Raw genomic sequence first — 19,104 nt, forward strand, 5'->3', positions numbered from 1 at the left:
AAACGGAGAGTTTTGAAAGTAATATAAGACTAACTGAAAGCCTCAGAAATGGAACCTAATGAAGGTCTCTGAACTGAGACCGGAGACCTCAGAAGTGGGAACGCGACGCGGCAGTCAGCGTCGGTCGCCATTTTGCGCCAAGAAACGCCGACCCGGAGCGTGACGTGTTTCGTAGTCGAACGTTAATGTAATTAACGAACTATCCGAGAAACGGGTCCATTCAATAATGTATGCGACATTTGAGAAGGTTCCCATATGAAATTACCGCGCGCTATCAAAGCGAATGCATTTGCCTAAATGCCTCAGACAGCTTAATTTGCCTCTGCTAAGGTATTAATTGGATACAGTGTGGATAATTCACGCGACAGAGTCGGTTGCTCGGTTAACGCGATTTTCGAAGCTTGGTCTATAAGTCAGTTTACCGTCGAGACAGCTTTCCGTTGGGCGAAATATAGGCTGGACGCACTTTTTGCCTACAATACTTTGGGGAAGGAAACAGGGTCGCACTTGAAAATTTCGTATAAAAATGTTGAGGTTTTTCTTTTATCGTTAAAGTCCGTGTTTCTGAAGTTGTAAATTATTATTCCCAACTGCAGTAAGTCATGCTTGACTAGGTAAACCTGTAGACCTATTCTACAATTTTTTTATTTATTCCATGGATAACATAACCTATTCTTCATGCGTAAGTCCAGAAATGGTTAGTTTGGAAATAAAACACAATATGTTGAATATTTTGTTGTTGAAACTTGGCAACGCCATTTATGATTTATGATTTATGATAAGATAGATTAAAACAGCAAAGTAAAGTGCCGTCCCGACACTATTGTCAAAGAGATAATCATACAAACGAAAACGAAGCAAGATACGAAAACTCAAAGAGTCCAACACATTGAACTTTTAGTGGCTTATTGGAATTAATTAACAAAGGTAGCAAAAAAGTCAGTGGCGTACATCTCCTTGGCAACACTATTAAATAAATTAATAACTAAAAACGCCTTCATCTTTGACTCGGTTAAGCTGTTACGCAGGTCAAAAAAATGTTATAATAAGGTAAATTTAACAATAACAATAACAAAGGGGGAAATGGTAATACTGATGGAGTAGGCAAAAACAAAAATTAAAATTATATAACAATACTTAAAGCAATAAAATTGACAAGGCTGGATGAGCAAGTTTATCTCGGGGTATCGGTTTAGCATGTTTTTTATTCTTTTCCATCAGATATTCCAGGTATCCAGTTTTAAGCACCTTACGTAAAAAGAAACCTAGCTGAAGTTTTTGTCTATGATCTTTGAGTTTTAGATTGAACGTGAAACGAATACATGAGTTTTGCATTTTTAGTAGTTTTAGTGGCCAAATCCAAACAGAGACCAAATACAAAATTGCATTATTTTGGGTGATACCAAACTCACGCTTCAGGCAATGATTTTTCAGTTAAAAATGTGTCTTAATTTATTATCAGAACATCCGATATTTTAACATGACTGATTGAAATGTCAAGAAGCTTACTAGCCTAATTTTTAAAATGTCTGATTTATTTGTAGTCTTTTCTAAACTTCTATTTAACTTCTTTAAAACTTTAGCAGCCTCAGCGTCTGCATGTTCCACTGCTCAATAAAATCAATCATATCCGAAGTAAAGATAATCGAAGATCCCAGAAGAGAACCTTAAGGTACACCTCTGTCCAACACTAATACCCCGGACCTCCTATTATCAATCTCTACTATTTGTGATCTTTCTAAGTAAATACTAATTAATCTGATTGATTTGAATTGAAATCTACAATAAAAGAGTTTTGCACAGAAAAGAGTGACTAGGGGTGTTGTTTGACGAGGGCGGAGCTAAATGAGGGGCAAACACATCACCTCAGGTTACTGGTAAATACCTAAGTGGCGGTTAAGACTGTTAGGTGGTGGTGGTCACCCGAGAGGATGTTCAGAAGAACAGGATGATTGGCGGAACATTAGCAAGTTCGATTCAACAACAACCAATGCAGAAGGAATCGAAAAATTTTGTAAATAATATTACAATATCCTGTGAAAGTTTCTTTTAAAAATGAATTATTTATGGGTCAAAGATCACATTCTGTGGAGCACTAATTTTAACTAAAGGCAAAACTGTTGCAATTTTCCATAGGAAAATACTCCTATCGCAATGCATGGAATCAAAAGTGTGTTAATACGGACACGATTGTTCGACAATACAGTCTAAACAAGAGAGATATTCCATAATTTCCTAAAGCATTGGACTCTAATTGGGATAGAGCCCGGACCACGTCATCATTACCTGCTGTGAACTTGAATAACTCCTAAAGGTTTCAGTGTTTTGAGGATGAGAAGTTAGTCTAACAGAGGTGAGCGGTATGTCACTGGAGTCCTTTGATCTTTTGTAAATATTTAAATGACCGAGAGTCCGCCACATTTTTTTTAAACTCCGTGCGACTAAATAAGTTTCTAATTTCCTTATAACTGTTCGTTAAGATACATATAACTTGTCTTTGAAACACCTTGTACGTATTGGCACACAAGGATGAAAACACAAAATTCGCTATTCAAAACAATACTCAATATTCAATTCCAGACCACGGGTAGTAAAATCTGTATCCCAGGTGTTTTATCTGCAACGGTATATACAAAAGCTGTAAATATGGTATATTTTGAACACCCTGTAGCATCTAATTTAAAAGCGGTTGCATGTATATGTTGCGTTATCTTTAAAAATGATGGCGCCATCGTAATTGAAAACTACATTTTTTTTACGAAGCTTCTGGGTTCCCCCTGCGTCGGTTTTTGCTGAGTCGAAATTGCTGACGTTTCGTCAATCATCCTGTTGGCTTCTTCAGAGCTTGACTGAAACTGAAGAAGCCAACAGTATGATTGGCGAAACGTCAGCAATTTCAACTCAGCAAAAACAGACGCAGGTGGAATCCAGAAGCTTTGTAAAAAGTATTACAGTAGCCTCTGGACGTTTCTTTGAATAAAAAGAAAAGAAAAGAATTATTTTAGAAAAATTAAAATATTGGAAAAACTATTTGGTTAGGCTTTTAGTATTGTTACTAATAAAAGAGAAAAATTTTAAATAGTATGTCTTATTCGTAACGCTATTTTGAGCCACCCTGTATACTTTGAAATAATTTTAAATTGTGCATTCCAAAAATCTTTCCACATTTTGTATTTACCACTTTCTCATAACTTTTAAAACCAATGAGATAATTAATTTTACTCTATCGTTGACTCACCCTGTACTTCGTGTAGAATGAATGTTACCTGCGATTTTGATGGTTGAAACAATAAATGTTATTATTATAATTATATTAATTACTATTATTTACTACACCGACCTTAACACTAACCAAAACTAACTACTATTGTAAATGATTCGCCTGATAAGTCAGTATCAGCTTCGACTCGGTATTTTTATTCTTGCCTGACCAACGACCCTTTTTTTTCAGCCCGGGAGCGAGCTTCAGACCGGTCATCGACGGGGGGGCCAGGAACACGCCGCCACTGTTTTTCCCGCCCCATTTGGCGTCGCATATATCGTCGCAGTTTTCGCCGCCGCTCTTCCCGACGTTGAAAGGTAAGAAGTTACGGGTTACGCGTGTCAAATCAAATTGAAAGTTTTAAAAATTGCGGCGGGGGGCGGCGGGCGCAGGTGTGGTAGCGAGACAAACGGCCCATGCATCCACGTCGTAATGTCGTTTATGACGCCTAATTTATGACAGGATTTCGGGATAAATCATTTGAAATTGACGTGCTCGCGACTTAACTGCGCCGCGTCTCAAGAAAAAAGGTTTATCGAGTTTACTAAAGGGGGTTGACATGTATGGAATGAAAAATTATCGACTACAAACAAAAAAAAGAAGAAGAAAGTGGTTTCTTTACCATAAAACCACCAAAAACGTTACCAGGAATTTCATTGAAGTTCACCAGACTACGGGAATCTCCTTTATCATTAAAGATACAAAAAAAAATAGTATAATCAGATTTTGAATAGTATTTGTAGTTTCTCAATATGAAAAGTATTTCGGTTTTGGAAATTTTATTAAAAATTTAAGAAGAATTTAACTCCCAAAACTTTTAGAATTATGGCATTATGGGTTTAATTATGCTTATATTAATATTACTGTTTGATATTTTTAGCCTAATTACAAAAATAAATAATTGAAAGTTGAGTTTTATAACGCTTATAGGTAACGGTCTATTAAACTTGAAACTTGAAAGGTAACACAATTAAAAATTTATTCCTTTCAAAATGACAAAGTCACTATTAAAATAAATAAGAACTAAAAGTTCAGATTCAGAAATCTGAACCTATAGTTCTTATTTATTTTGATAGATGGATTTTCATCACCATTAATTTATATAACGTCTCTATCTATCTATATCCTTTGATTATTTATATTTGCGCGTCTTGGCTTCTCTTTTCGACTAACTGATTAGCGAGTGCGACGCTCCCTTTTTATAGAGTGCAAGCCTGCTCGCGATATCTTTAGAACACTGACTTCTTGAAACGCAGGGCTGCAACTTAGCCCACAATAAATAATAGAAACAAACAATTGTTTGTTGTCCACTATACAGTTTTATTCTATGCCTCATTGCGGCAATCTCCTTTATTATTAAAGATACCAAGATGCCATTTGCACATTACAGCCCCAATAATTTGAAACTTAAAAAAAACATATAATTAGATTTAACAGCGTGTCGTATATTTCTTAATATGAAAGGTATTTTGATTTTGAAAATTTTATAATTATAATTTAAATTGCAAATTTTCCTTAGAAAGTTCGTCATCAGGGTAAGAATTTTAAATACGGATCTAATATTTTTTATATAATTTAAATCCGTTTCCAAAATCGTCCACTTTAAATTTTATTTCCGCCATATTTTAACTCCAAAAACTTATATGGTTTAGATTTTTGGTAATACGGGCTTAATTATAACTTTTATTCTTATAATAACATATTTGTTGCATCTTTTTAACCTTATTAGGATTCTAAAGTGTGATTTAGAATTTCAAAAATGAGGTGACTCACAGTTAAGTTTTATAATGCTCTCCATTAAACCTGAAAATTATCTTTTAAGACTATATGATTACGGCTTAAATTGACAAAAATTGTTCGGTACAAACGAGTCACCTCGTGTAAAATTTAACATTATTTAAACTTTATTTCTTTCAAAATGACAAAGTCGCCATTTACACACTACTGCTCACTACCAATAATTTACATAACGTCTCCATCTATGTCCCATATTTGCGTGTCTTAGCTTCTCTTTTCGACTAACTGAGTTGCGAGGGCGACGCTTCATTTCCATAGAAGGCCTGCTCGCGATATTGGTGAAACATTCAGCTTTTTAAACGCTTTTTTAACATAATAAGTAATACTTTTATTATAAGGATATCAGAGAAGAGAAAAAAGGAAGATAATCTAGAAAATTGGTCTTATTTTTGGCATCATGCATCTAAGGATATAAAATATGCGGAAAAAAATCATGGCGGTCCTGAAAAAACAAAGTTTTGAATTCAAATTTTATTCCTGTTTAAAAGTTGCATTGTAAAGTATTTACAAAATCAAAATTTAGAAAATTTTCCCTCGTAGCTCAGAAACTGCAGGTGGTGTTTTTTGGCAAAAGTTGGGCAATAAAAACGATTTCATTTTCATTTCATTTTCCAAAGTAATTTTAGACCAGCAAAGCATATTCAAAATGACGTCAAAGCTTTTTTCCACGACCGTTATCAAGTGTTTTCCGTAAAAATTGCTATTTCAAAGCCACATATTGCAAAATTCTACAACGAAATGGTTTCAGGTTTCCCCGGCCTGTGTTCGTGCTGCCCGATCAAGCCGCTAGGCGGCGCGTTGTCGACGTCGCACCTGCTGCCATCTAGCGACGCGGCGTCCGTCATGTCGCAGACGTCGCCGGTGGGCGGGGACCAGCGCCAATCCAGCGTCGCGGAGCTGCGAAGAAAAGCGCAGGAACACTCGGCCGCTTTGCTGCAAAGCCTGCAACACGTGGCCAGCTTTCAGCAGGCGGCCGCCGCAGGATTGAATTTCCCGCTCTTGCCGCCGCTTACGTTGCAGGCGCTGCAGAGGAAGCAGGAACCCCTTGGCGGTCACCATGTGGACGTGGTACCGGTCAAAGAACCCTCACCCACGTAGACTAACGCGCTCGTAGGAGATGGCGGACATTTTTTCTCCTATGTTTAAAGGAGTGTAATACACAAGGCGTTCATTTTAATTAAATAACAACGTCCCTAGCACACTTTTAAGAGTGTCCTTCGCAAAATAAATGGAGCACCAGATGTCGCGGGTTCAAAGCCACCCGGGCTTCGAACTTTTTTTTATACAAAACACTCATCTTAATTTTTTTTATTTTCTGTCTCCAACTTGAAACGCCCCTCGAACACGAAAAAGAAAAAAAAAACTCAAAAATCTACCTAGGAAAACTTCCTGTATATACATAGAAACAAATATAATAGATGTCGCTAGTTCTATATATTCCCTAGATTACGTTCCGGATGGGCGTTTCCAAAAACAAATTCGTTTGGAGACGCGCGTCACGTTGCAAATTAAGAAAAATAAACTTAGGTGAAATATTGTGATGTGATACAAGTATTATTATATTTATTTCGTTGTAAATAACCTTGTAAAATAACGTCATATTCTAGTGTTCAATAAACATTGAAGTCAGTTAGAGCAGTATTTTATTGATGTTGACCCCCAAATCCCCAAAAAAAACCACCTCGCGCGGATTAAAACTCGGTTTGTATTGCTAAGCGTATGGAATCAGAAGTGGGATATAAGCAATAAAAAAAGGGGCAAAGGAAAACGGAAAACAAAGTAAAGTCTTTTTAATAAAGTGGAGCCATACGACATTCCCATTCCGGGTAGGGGGGATGCGCGCCGATCCCGCCCCCGCCGGGGTTTGCCAATGGAAGTTTGGGGTTCGGACGTGTGTATCGATAAAAGCGTCGCGACGCCTTCTTGCGAGCGGCGTCGGCGGTCGCGTTTTGCATATCGGTATCAACGATCAGAACAGCTCCGATTGTTTTCTCTTTTGTCTCTGCTTTTTGTTTAATCTCTTGATGATTTTTTCACCAAACTATTTCTTTTTTTTTTGGTTAACTTGCTTGCTTGCTTCACTTTTTTCTTGATTTGGCGGAGTACCCAGTAATCTACTAAAAGTTTAAAATTTAAACCAAAAAAAAAAGGACAAACACAATAAATAAATAAAATAAAAATAAATAAATGGAAAATATTAAAAGCATAAATAAAAAAAATCAAAATATTAAATCAGTGGTGAAGTGATTCTTTCTTTAACCCCTTATTTCAAAATAAAAAACCAAAATAACCAATTAAGGTTAGTTTTCAAAAAATAATCTCCCCCTTTCCATACTTTAATTTGCTATAAGAAGCATATTAAATTTGAACTACTACGGTAAAAAATAAAGAAGAGAGGAAAGGCAAAGACAATGAGAATAATAAAAAAATCAAAATATTAAATCAGTGGTGAAGTGATTCGTCACCTTTCCGAACTTTAACTACCACGGTAAAGAATAAAGAAGAGGGGACATGCAAAGAGAATGAGAATAACAAAAAAATCAAAATATTAAATTAGTGGTGAAGTGATTCATCACCTTTCCGAACTTTAATTTGCTATAAGAAGCATATAAAATTAGAACTTCTACGGTAAAGAATAAAGAAGAGAGGAGAGCCAAAGACAATGAGAATAATAAAAAAATCAAAATATTAAATCAGTGGTGAAGTGATTCTTTCTTTAACCCCTTAATTCAAAAATATACCAGAAAACTAAGGATTCCAGTAAAAAGACAAAACAAAAAGTAAAACAAACGTAAACGTAACGCAAGATGCAGGATGTCAAACTTAAAAAAATACCAATAGCTTCTCGGAAAACACAAATAAAATGGGCACCACTGGCTTTTCCTCGTTTTTTTTTTTTTTGTATTTTTGGAATACAATAATTACAGTATATTTAATTTTTGGGCTATAAAAAACATGTGCAGCGAGGGTCGACCCAATTTTTAGCACTGATTTTAATTATCTCAGGACTTTGGGAGTTTCCTTTTGATAATAGCAATTCGCAGTGTGTTTCCTGCTAAATATTTGTATCGACATATCGACTATAAGAGATACAGAGCCGCTTTGTTTTATTTTAAATCGATACCCTTACCTAGAAACAGGGTGAAAAAGAAGAATGTCCATTCGGCCGAAGTCGACTTTTGCTTTTCTTAATTAATTATTGTTAGCTGTACTGTACTCTGTACTGTATTTGTACTGCTTCACAGGACTGTCTTGACACCTGCAGAGTGATACTGTTAACAGTAATCAAGGGGTGTTATCTCTGGAGGTCTTGCAGGTCGTCTGACTGCTCCCAGGCTGCCTATGCACCTGTTGCGTGGCAGTGCGGCGTGTTTGTTGTTGTGAAAGGTTCATAAGATCTTCTGGTACGTTTGTGCAAGGAAAAAATACTACCCAATTTTATACCAAAGCAAGTGTTAAATCCCCACCTCACTTGATTCTAACTTCACTAGCTAGCAGTGGATTTACATTTGCTTAAAATGCAGTGTTCTTATAGAATTGGTAAACCTGCAATCCTAATTTTGTATACATTATACCTGGAGCTTCAAATGACAGGAGCAAAATTTATTCTTATATGAACGTATGCGTGATACAGGCTCCGATAAGCACCAGAGCTGCAGAACACTTTTACTTGTCTATTAATGAAGTAACAGTATTGATGTGAGATTTAATTATTAGTATGTATACTGTTTTTTCCATTATTGATAAAGTTGATTTAGCACAAATTTACAACAAATCCATCCAGTGAACTGGCCTTGCATTAATTAGATCACTATAGGGCGAGTCCACTTTTGAATCAGTAAAAGAATCGAAGGGGCACCCCGTATATTGTTTAGTAAAAATAAAACGAAATTTAAAAATAATAATTTATCATGGCTGCTATTGTTAATATTTTAGTCATCACAACTACAAACGTTTAATTGGGAAAACGAAATAACCCCCCCCCCCCAAGGCTCGACCGTAAAACATTTTAAAATTTAAAAACAATTTCGCGTAAAATATCAACCGCCGCGGCGCGGAGGGGGGACGGGGGGCAATATCTAAATGCATTACGTCGAGTTTTTCGCCCGAAATTTGTTGAAATAAATATTCAAACTAACGCGCGTCGGAACGCGCCATTTTTCGGTAAAAACCTGCGGAATTATTCACCGCGACCGTGAATTTTTTATGACGCCGCCCCGGGGAGCGGCGGGACTCGCGGGGTGGGGCGGCGAAACCCGACCGATTTTCCTATTCCAACTAACATCGTAAACCATCGTCGAAAATTAATTTTTCAAAGAAACTTCTACAGGCCATTGTAACTACCAAACGCTGCGGTAACTGTATCATCCGACACGGAAAAATGAGTTCCTGCAAAAGAGGATATCATCGCAAATGTTGAGTCTATCCATAAACAAACTGCCATCTCAAACAACTACTGAAATTCGATTTGAAACCGCAAAAATCCTTAAAAAACAAAACCTCCAAAAATTTAATGCTCCAAAACCTGAACGCATTGCCCTAAAATCCCTAAAATCTAATCCCAAAATGCTATGGTCTGTTCATAGATATAAGAAAGTGAGCAATTGCTTTTGGGATTATCCAAGGGTGGTCATTAACATACAATGCAACAAGATTATTACCTAAAGTTTCGGAATTTAAATTCAGGTACAATTGTGGTCCGTAATAGAAAATAATTTTATACCTGGCTGTGTTTAATATTCTTTGGTTTGGTATACTACTTAGTTTAAGTTTATTAGTAATAATTCTTATTTCGTGTGTAATACAGCGCGTGTTGAATCGTGTACGAATTATGCAAAATATGTGCGAGTCTAGTGTATCTCAGGAAATGCTCCCGCCCAAATGTAGAAAACACTATTCTATTGAGACTAAGGAAGTTATAACCAATGTTTATTTGACTCTCATTGAACGTGGTGCCAGCAAGCAAGCATATTTAGAAGAAACGGCCACATTGACGAAAATTCCAACATCAACTGTATGGAAAATTGTGAGTAATCCCATTTCAGCGATGCTGACATTTTCTCGAGTGTAGATGAAAGTGATCGAGATATAATATGGCCTAAAATTTACCAGTTATACGAGGAACAAAGCGTGCCTACATTAGATATCTTAATAAGGAGGCTTGAAAAGTATGAAACCGGTTTTAAATGTGGCAGAACTACCTTATGGAAGTGTATTCAACACATGGGCTTTAGATTTAAAAAAATTGACAAAAGGCAAGTTTTAATGCTATCTTTTAGAAGTCGGAAATGGCGACTGAAATATCTAGAAAAAATTAAGATCTACACAGAACAACATAGGCCAATTATTTACTTGGATGAAACCTGGTTCGAAACTTATGATACTCCAGAAAAGAGTTGGGTTGACTCAACTGTTAAGTGTAAAACAAACGCGCCATCAAAAAGGGGTAAAAGAATAACTAAGAATAACTATTTTGCATGCTGGCTCTAAAGATGGTTGGATTCCAAATTCCAAATGGCGAAAAATATTAAAGATTCTTCTCTGGATTACCATGAAGATACCACCGCAGATTTATTTGAAAGTTGGTTTAAAAACAAACTAGTTCCAAACATTCCTCCTAACAGCGTAATTGTAATGGACAATGCAAGTTATCAAAGTAGACAATTCAATAAAACGCCTTCCTCATGTGACACAAAAGCAACAATAAAAAACTACATGTATAATAACGACATTTATTTTCACGAAGATTATACCAAAAAGCAATTAATTGAAGTTCTACAAAGCTTGAACCTACAAAAGGAATACGTCTGTGATAATTATGCAAAGAATCTAGGGTATACAGTTTTAAGGCTTCCACCTTACCATTGTATATTTAATCCCATTGAACATGTTTGGCACCAACTGAAATCTGCCATTCGTCGAAACAATGGTTTTGCCCTGTTAACTCCAATGACCTCAAATTTATAGAAACCGAAGTTTTTAACATTCCTCCACAAAGTTGGGCAAATTCTGTTAAACATATAGAAAAAGCAGAACAATCGTATATCCATATTGCAAATAATATAGAACAAATAATAATTAGAACAGATAGTGATACTGATATATTATGTGAATAATTTTAAATAATTTAAGTAGGTAATAAAAATATATTTTTATTAATTTTAGATTTAAAAATAAATACATACATAAATAAATAAATATTGTTTAGTATCTTTCCTAAAACCCCAAATAATTAAATTCTAAGCAAAGTACGGACCTGTTCGGCCATATTTCATACTTATTATAGCTATTGACAGACTTTACCTGCTTTTATATTTTTTGAGGGGGCGGAGCTAAATGAGGGGCATGATTCCCCTCCGGATGTCTGATTCCCAAATTGGTGACAGGTGTGGCCTGTGACGCGGTTAAGATTATTAGGTTGCTTATAGATTTTTATAGACTCTCGGATTTTTCGTTGGTACAGGAAGAAGAAGAAGAAGTTTACGCCCCTCATTTAGCTCCGCCCACCTCAAACAGTATAAAAGCAGGTACAGAGTAAAATGCAAGCCAGTTGCAGTCAAGCTCTGAAGAAGTCAGCAGGCTGATTGGCGAAAGGTTAGCTCTTTCGAGTCAACAAAAATCAACGCAGGAGGAATCCAGAAGTTTTACAAGAAATATTATTAGTAGCCTGTGGAAGTTTCTTTGAACCAAAAAAATATTCTGGTGCCTTATTTTTCTTCTATTATCTTCATCGTTATTTCTTTTGTCTTTAGTTTATAAACTTCGATTTTCGTTCGGGTTTGTCTAATCCGGCTGCCGGTCATGGATGATTTCGCTGGTCCCAGGTACATCCGCTAGGGCGAGAGAGGTATCTAATTCCGAAATTGCTCTCGTAATTCAGAGTGAATTAGTGGCGGGAGCGTCAGGCGGCACCACCACACAGTTGAAATTAAACACAATTAACAAACGTACTGATGTAATTTATCGTCTACATTACAGCGCCATTAGTCAACGCGAATTTCAGTCTGCGTCCGTATTTTAAATTGTTATTAATATCGGGCGTCACGACTTGGGCGGAGAACAGAGGGCGGGAAATGACGTACTTCCCCTTTCCTTCCGGTCTATTAGTAACTTTCGACGATACTATTTACAAAATTTCAGGATTCCTCTAGCTTCGGAGCTTAACTGAACCGGTATTACAGTAGCCTGTGGAAATTTTTTTGAAAAATTATTTGTCATAACATTTAACTTTTCTCTAGTATTGCAAGAATGATTAATAATTTGTAGGTCTTATTTTTCTTATGTTTATAACCGTTGTTTTAAAAATTAGGAGGAATGTTTTTAAGCCAACGTTCAAATAAATCAGCGGTGATGTCTTCATGGTAATCCAGAACATCTTTAGACCCAGCATGCAAAATAGTTATTCTTTACCTCTTTTTGATGGCCCGTTTGTTTTACACTTATCAGATGAGTTAACCCAACCCTTTTCCGGGGTATCATAAGTGTCGAACCAGGTTTCATCAGGTAAATAATTGGCCTTTGTTGTTCTCTGTAAAGCCTATTTTTTTCTAGATATTCCAGTCGCCATTTCCGAATCTAAAATCTAAAATCCATGTGTTAAATACACTTCCATAAGGTAGTTCTGCCACATTTAACACCGGTTTCATCTTTTTCAAGCCTCCTAATTAAGATATCTAATGTAGGCACGCTTTGTTCCTCGTATAACTGGTAAATTTTACGCCGTATTATATCTTGATCACTTTCATCTACACTCGAGGAAATGTCAGCATCGCTTCTTTTTTTCCTCACTGAAATGGGATTATTCACAATTTTCCATACAGTTGATGCTGTAATTTTCGTCATTGTGACCGTTTCTTCTAAAGATGCCGCCATTAATTGCTTCGGACCTTTTAGCCAGTTGACTGCTTCACATTTCAATCAATTAAAATACCGGTTGTTTCCGAATGTGAAAACTTGAGTGTTATTTGTGATAATAAATTACAGTTCAAGACTCATGTTTCTAAATCTACACAAAAGGGTTATTGCAACTTAAGGAACTTATCTTATGCTTTTTACAACTTATCTTATACAAAAAAAACATATTAACAGAAAGTTAAAAAAGTCATTGTCTTGTGTCACACAACTAACTAACCAAAACTATCCATGTTTGGATTTGGCCACTAAAGACAAACTACAAAAATGCTGAAAGTATTACGCTGGCTTAACATTGCCGATAGAGAAATTGTTAGTGGAAATTATATTATAACGTATATTTTTGTACTTTTATTAAATATAGATAAGCCTAAGATTAGATAAGATAATTAAATCTCTTAGAACCAATAGGAAAGAAAAAGTACATCTAGAATACATACCAGATACTATGTGGGAAATATACTACAAAAAACTGCTAACAGAGGATAGACCTACTTTTATTGGAGAAAACTCGGAGACAACATCAGACGAACAAAAGGATATAGATCTTAGCTTAGAAGAAGTAAAAATGGCCATTAAAAATATGAAGAATAATAAAGCTGCCGACGCAGGAGGCATTGTTCCTGAACTAATAAAATACGGATCAGAAAAACTATACCGAATGATACACCAAATGTTTCTAAGAGCAATAAATGGAGAACAACTACCAAAAGAGTGGACAACTGCATATTCAAAAAAGGCGACCGTAAAAATTGCGAAAATTACAGAGGAATTAGCGTAATATCATCTATGGGAAGACTATATGGAAAACTCGGAAAGGCAAAACTAGAAATAGAAATAAAATTCAAAATTGGAGAAGATCAAACAGGTTTTACGGCGGGTCGATCTTGTATAGACCACATATATACATTACAACAAGTGATAGAGAAGAAAATGGCTAAAAATAGAGCGATTTACTTAGCCTTTATAGACCTAAAAAAAGCATACGACACCATAACCAGGGGGATACTACGGAAAAATTAATAGAGACCGTTAAAAAAATGTTTGAAGGAAACCAAATATCTATAAAAATCGAAGAAAGACTCTCAAAAAGCTTTAAAACAACAAAAGGGCTGCTACAAGGATGCTCCACATCACCAACATTGTTTAAAATATTTCTAGAGGAGATCTTAAAACCATGGAAGAAAAAATGTGAACAAATGGGAATTCCAATCAGAGGCGACTGTCTTTACACGTTAAATTTCGCGGACGACCAAGTTGTACTCGCACAAGACGAAGGAGACCTAAGTTACATGTTACGAAAACTGAAGGAAGAATATGAAAAAAATGGAATGGAAATAAATTTTTCGACAACGGAATACCTGGCAACAACAGAAGATGGAGAAAACTACCTACAAGTCGATGAAAATCATCAAATAATATCTCAAAAAGGGACAACAGAGGAAGAAATGAACAGTAGACTAGGCCAGACGCGAAACTGTATCAGACAACTAAATCCAATACTCTGGGATAGACACATCACTCGACACACCAAATCACATATATTTAACACCATAGTACAGAGCGTAATGACATACGGCGCGGAAAACTGGGTGATCAACAAAAAATACAAAAGTAAAATACAGGCCACTGAAATGGAATACTGGAGGAGAAGTTGTAGAATTTCGAGAATAGACAAAGTAGTAGACAGAAATAGGTGGATACACAAGATAACAGAATGGAGCCCCATAGGTAGAAGGAAAAGGGGTAGACCCAGAAGATCTTGGAGGGATGAAGTAGATGAATCTATGGAAAAAGAGGTATCGGAGATGAATGGCAAGACAGAGATGGATGGAGGCGTAGGTTGAGAGAAGGGAGACAGCGACAGCTGTAAAAAACCATATATATATATATATATATATATATATATATATATATATATATATATATATATATATATATATATATATATATATATATATATATATATATATATATATATATATATATATATATATATATATATAAGCCTTGTCAATTTTCTTACTTTAATTATTGTTCAATTATTTTAGCCTTAGTTTTTACCTATTTCGGCGATATTACCTCTGGTTATGTTTAATCCATTATCATTGTTATTGTTAGCTCATTTACTTATTTATTTATTACGTAAAATTTGACTTATTGTAAGCTGATTTATGGATTTTTTTACATGCCCCTAGCCGAGCAAAAAATAAAGGCGTTTTTATTTACTTATTTGTTTAATTTGTTTGACCGTTTACACCCAAAGTATATATCTCAAATCCAGAAAGCTAGTTACTTTTTCGAAAGTATACGGGCTTGGCAACGAAACTTATATGTCGGCATTGGTACAGTGTTGAAAATGAAACACTTTTTTTGTCTCATCGTCCCTTCTCTGTTCTGCATATCCCTGTAGACGCGGCATTATGGCTATAACTTTCGAAGGGTTTGACATACGTTGTTCACATTTAACTCCTTTTAAGCAACCGACGAGACACGAAAAAATAATCTCGATCAGACTCCATCCGATTTTCGACTGTTTTTTGGACACTGCTATAAGTGTCTAGAATTTGAAGCTATTAACTTGAAGCTTGGCCGCCTGGTTGGGGAGCTCGGGGAGTATTTAAAAAAAATTAGAATGATGTTTGCAACGGTCTAAGAAAAAAATAATTTCTCTAAAAATTCTTGATAATTTTCAAAAATGTAAAAATACCTAAATTAATAATAATTGCCCATTACTACATGGCCATAAAGCCCGTATGGGCGGCTAACACCTTCGCATAAAAGGTTTTCACATATCGAGATATTCCCTGCCACATCTACAAATGTAACAGGTGTATAAAATACGCAGCTATAGACTAAAGAAACTTCCACAGCCTACCGTAATACTTTTTACAAAACTTCTGGATTCCTCCTGCGTCGATTTTTGCCGAGTCGAACTTGCTGACGTTTCGCCAATCATCCTGTTGGCTTCTTCAGAGCTTGAGCAGGAGGAATCCAGAAGTTTTGTAAAAAGTATTTCTTTTGATTATTTGGCTTTAATTATTTTTGGTTGTGTACCTCAACATATATTTTTATATCAATTGCAAATAACGTACAGCTATGTGTTGATCCTTGTGGGATGCCGCTCTCCAGTGCTCTAGATGTAGAGCAAGTATCATCAACTCTGACCATGAAACTTCTATTTGAAAAAAACGACTTAATAAATAAAGGAAGTCTGCCTTTTGGACCTAGCTTATTGAGTTTGTCTGGTATTGCGAAATACCACGTCATGTCGAAAGTTCCCTTTATATCAAAAAATACTGATATCAACTTCTCTTTTTCTGAAAGCTTCCTGTATATGATGTTCAAGCAGTACGAGATGATCGATTGTCTATCGTTTCTTTCTATATCCTGCTTGGTAAGAGACAAATAAATTGCTACTCTCTAGGTAGTTCTAAAGTCTGTTGTTTACCCGTGTCACGGGTTAAGCCAATTGGTCAAAGCTTGAAGGTTCTAATTTATTTTTATTTCATTTAGGGATGGGATCACTATTGTTTCTTTCCAGAGCCTTATTGTACAATTCAAGCATTTTTGGAATTTAATTATAAATTTTGCTGCAAATCATTGGAAACGGTGTCAAACTTATTTTCAGAAAAGGAAATTATTTTCTTTTTCTGAGAAACCTTAACAAACATGCTCTATATTTCGTATGTAGGTGCCTAACTACATAATAACCAACCAATACTATCCAAATCGCGTTGGAATTGAAAAAAAATGTGGTTGTGATGTCGCGGCTTATTTTACTGCGAATAGTCATTGGTAACTTTTTTACGTTGTTCAAAAAAAAAAACACGCCCCTTATTACGGACAAAACCCGGTAGCGGCTGTTATCGGAATTAATTCCCGTGAAAGTTGCAGCCATGGCAGCCAACCCACCGCCAAACTCTCTAATGGAATTGGCTGCTGATGCTGTTTGCCACCGTAATTTATGGATATTAATATTCGTGATATTCCATATTAATTATCCAGACGGTGCCGCCGACAGCGGCAGCGGCGGAAACGCTAATGTAATGGAAATTGCAATTCCGCGCAAATTGCTTTTTCATTCGATTCCGGGACACGGATATTTTTCGGACGCCCTCTCTCTGTCCGTTCAGCCGACGGTTCGGACACCCGGACGAGGTTATTATTGGACGAGAAAAAAATACGCACCTTTAAACCGACGGGAAAACCACGCCCCATTAGTTCAACGGACACTTTCCCGTATTCAAAGTTAAGTTTTATTTTTTATTTAGTGTTTTTATTGTTCAGAAACTATATTACGAAAAAGGTTGTATTTACATTTAACTTTTGTACCAGACAGCAAAATAACAAATTCTGAGAAACTTCAAATGTTCTTCTTATAGAATATTATTAGAACGTAATACAGAAATAAAAATATTCTATGAATATTTGCCTATTCGGTTAAAACATATATTTTAATAATCTATGACATAATTATAAACCCCTCAGTATAAAAATACAATCGAAACTCTATATAACGAAATTGAAGGGACTGCTTTTTTTCGTTATAAAGGCACTTGAAAAATAACAATACGCATATGTGTTCTGTAATATTTAATTATTTTATGTACATATTTAACATCTACTTAGGAACATTTTATATAAATATTTAAGAACTGCATTTAATGTTTCAAATAATCGGTAATTTTGTTTCGAATTTTTTTAATATGCCAATACGCATCTCATACTTTGGCTTGCATTTTCACCATTTTTTCTAGCAGCTTAACTGAATATCAATTTCTGCATCTTCTCCTTCCTCTTGGTGCTCTTCCTCACCCTTTCTTGCTTGTTGTAATATGGCTTCCTCTGCCAAGTCTGCTGTTGTAGGCAATTCCTGATCTATCACCATAAAGTCTTGCGACTCCTCACTTGTAAACGTAATTGTTGTTTGAAACTGCTTTTTCCACTGGCTTAGTGGCTGATCATCTTCCAAGTCCTGTTCGCACTCTGTCTCGGTAATAAATCCTGCATAGGAGTGTTGAATTGTTTCTGCTGTCACCTCTTTCCAAGCTTTACTAATAAAGTTGACTGCATCTAGCATATTAATGGAAAATTTGTCTTCGGACTTGATCATTTCCATTAAAATGTTTTTCCTGTGTCGCCTCTTAAGACTTTTTATTACGCTCTGGTCCATCGGCTGCACTTGTTGTTTTGGCTAGAAGAAATGCCAATTCAATATTCCGTAGATTTGGAATATGGGGATGTGCAGAGAAGTAATATTTTCCCAACCATCCCTCCGTAGCCTTGAAATCGATAATGCCAAGCTGTTCAGCAAACTTTTCTGCTTTTGCTTGCTTTGCTTTTGATAGGTCCAGAGAGTGGTACATTTTTAAGACGTTGCTGTTGGAACCACTGCAACATTGCCCGATTCAAATCTTCAAATTTTGAAATTTTGGCTTTCTTAGTTTTTTACTAGAACTGCATTAAAATGAATACTATAGAGTTGTCTCCGTACTAGGATATATTTTAATGGCTATTGTCGACTGTATTTTATATATCACTCACTCCCGTTTCCAATTAACATTATTAACTCCATTAACTATCGATACAATTTCAAAACTGTTAATTATTAATATATAGGATAACAGGTCTATCCTATATTTCCAACATAGCACAAGAAGTGTTTATATAAGCTTGAGTATATCTCCTGGGATGGCCGTTTTTGTTTCCGTTGCCATTGCTATACTATTCTGAGATTCGAACTCATGACCTTTCCTTGAAGCCGGAGATATTTCCCACGCTTTGAACTTGGACGTTTGTCAATTCTGACGGTCATGTCGGTGAATGTATTCGTGCTTTTTTGCAAAAATGTACCCAAGAACGAACGGTCGTAGAAAAAGTATGGCATGCAACGCGTTTGGTAAACTTTTTAACTCACTCGTTTATTAAACACTCGTGAGTCAAATGCCGTTTACCGCACTCGTTGCGTAATATATTATTAACTCAAATTTCAAGGAATTTGAAGGAAGTTTGAAGCTTTTAATGAAGACTGATAAATAGAAAGTCATTGATATTTTAATCTTTTTATGTTTCTAACTCTGTAATTACTTATACTTGTTATATTTGTTTCGTGATTTGATTTATTTATGCTA

At 35.7% G+C, this 19,104-nt stretch overlaps 1 protein-coding gene across 1 annotated transcript in view; it reads left to right on the forward strand.

The window, feature by feature from the left end:
- LOC132699397 (dorsal root ganglia homeobox protein) overlaps positions 1–6,682 on the forward strand; it is a 91,515-nt gene extending 84,833 nt beyond the window's left edge. The window contains exons 6-7 of the mRNA XM_060666069.1: positions 3,452–3,579; positions 5,808–6,682. Of these exons, the coding sequence (XP_060522052.1) occupies positions 3,452–3,579; positions 5,808–6,157 (478 nt within the window). The 3' untranslated portion in view covers positions 6,158–6,682. The remainder of the gene's footprint in view (positions 1–3,451; positions 3,580–5,807) is intronic.
- The last annotated feature ends 12,422 nt before the right edge of the window (positions 6,683–19,104 follow it).

Source organism: Cylas formicarius, unplaced genomic scaffold (genome assembly GCF_029955315.1).
Source record: "Cylas formicarius isolate icCylForm1 unplaced genomic scaffold, icCylForm1.1 PGA_scaffold_3__17_contigs__length_32017465, whole genome shotgun sequence".
Taxonomy (NCBI): Eukaryota; Metazoa; Arthropoda; class Insecta; order Coleoptera; family Brentidae; genus Cylas; species Cylas formicarius.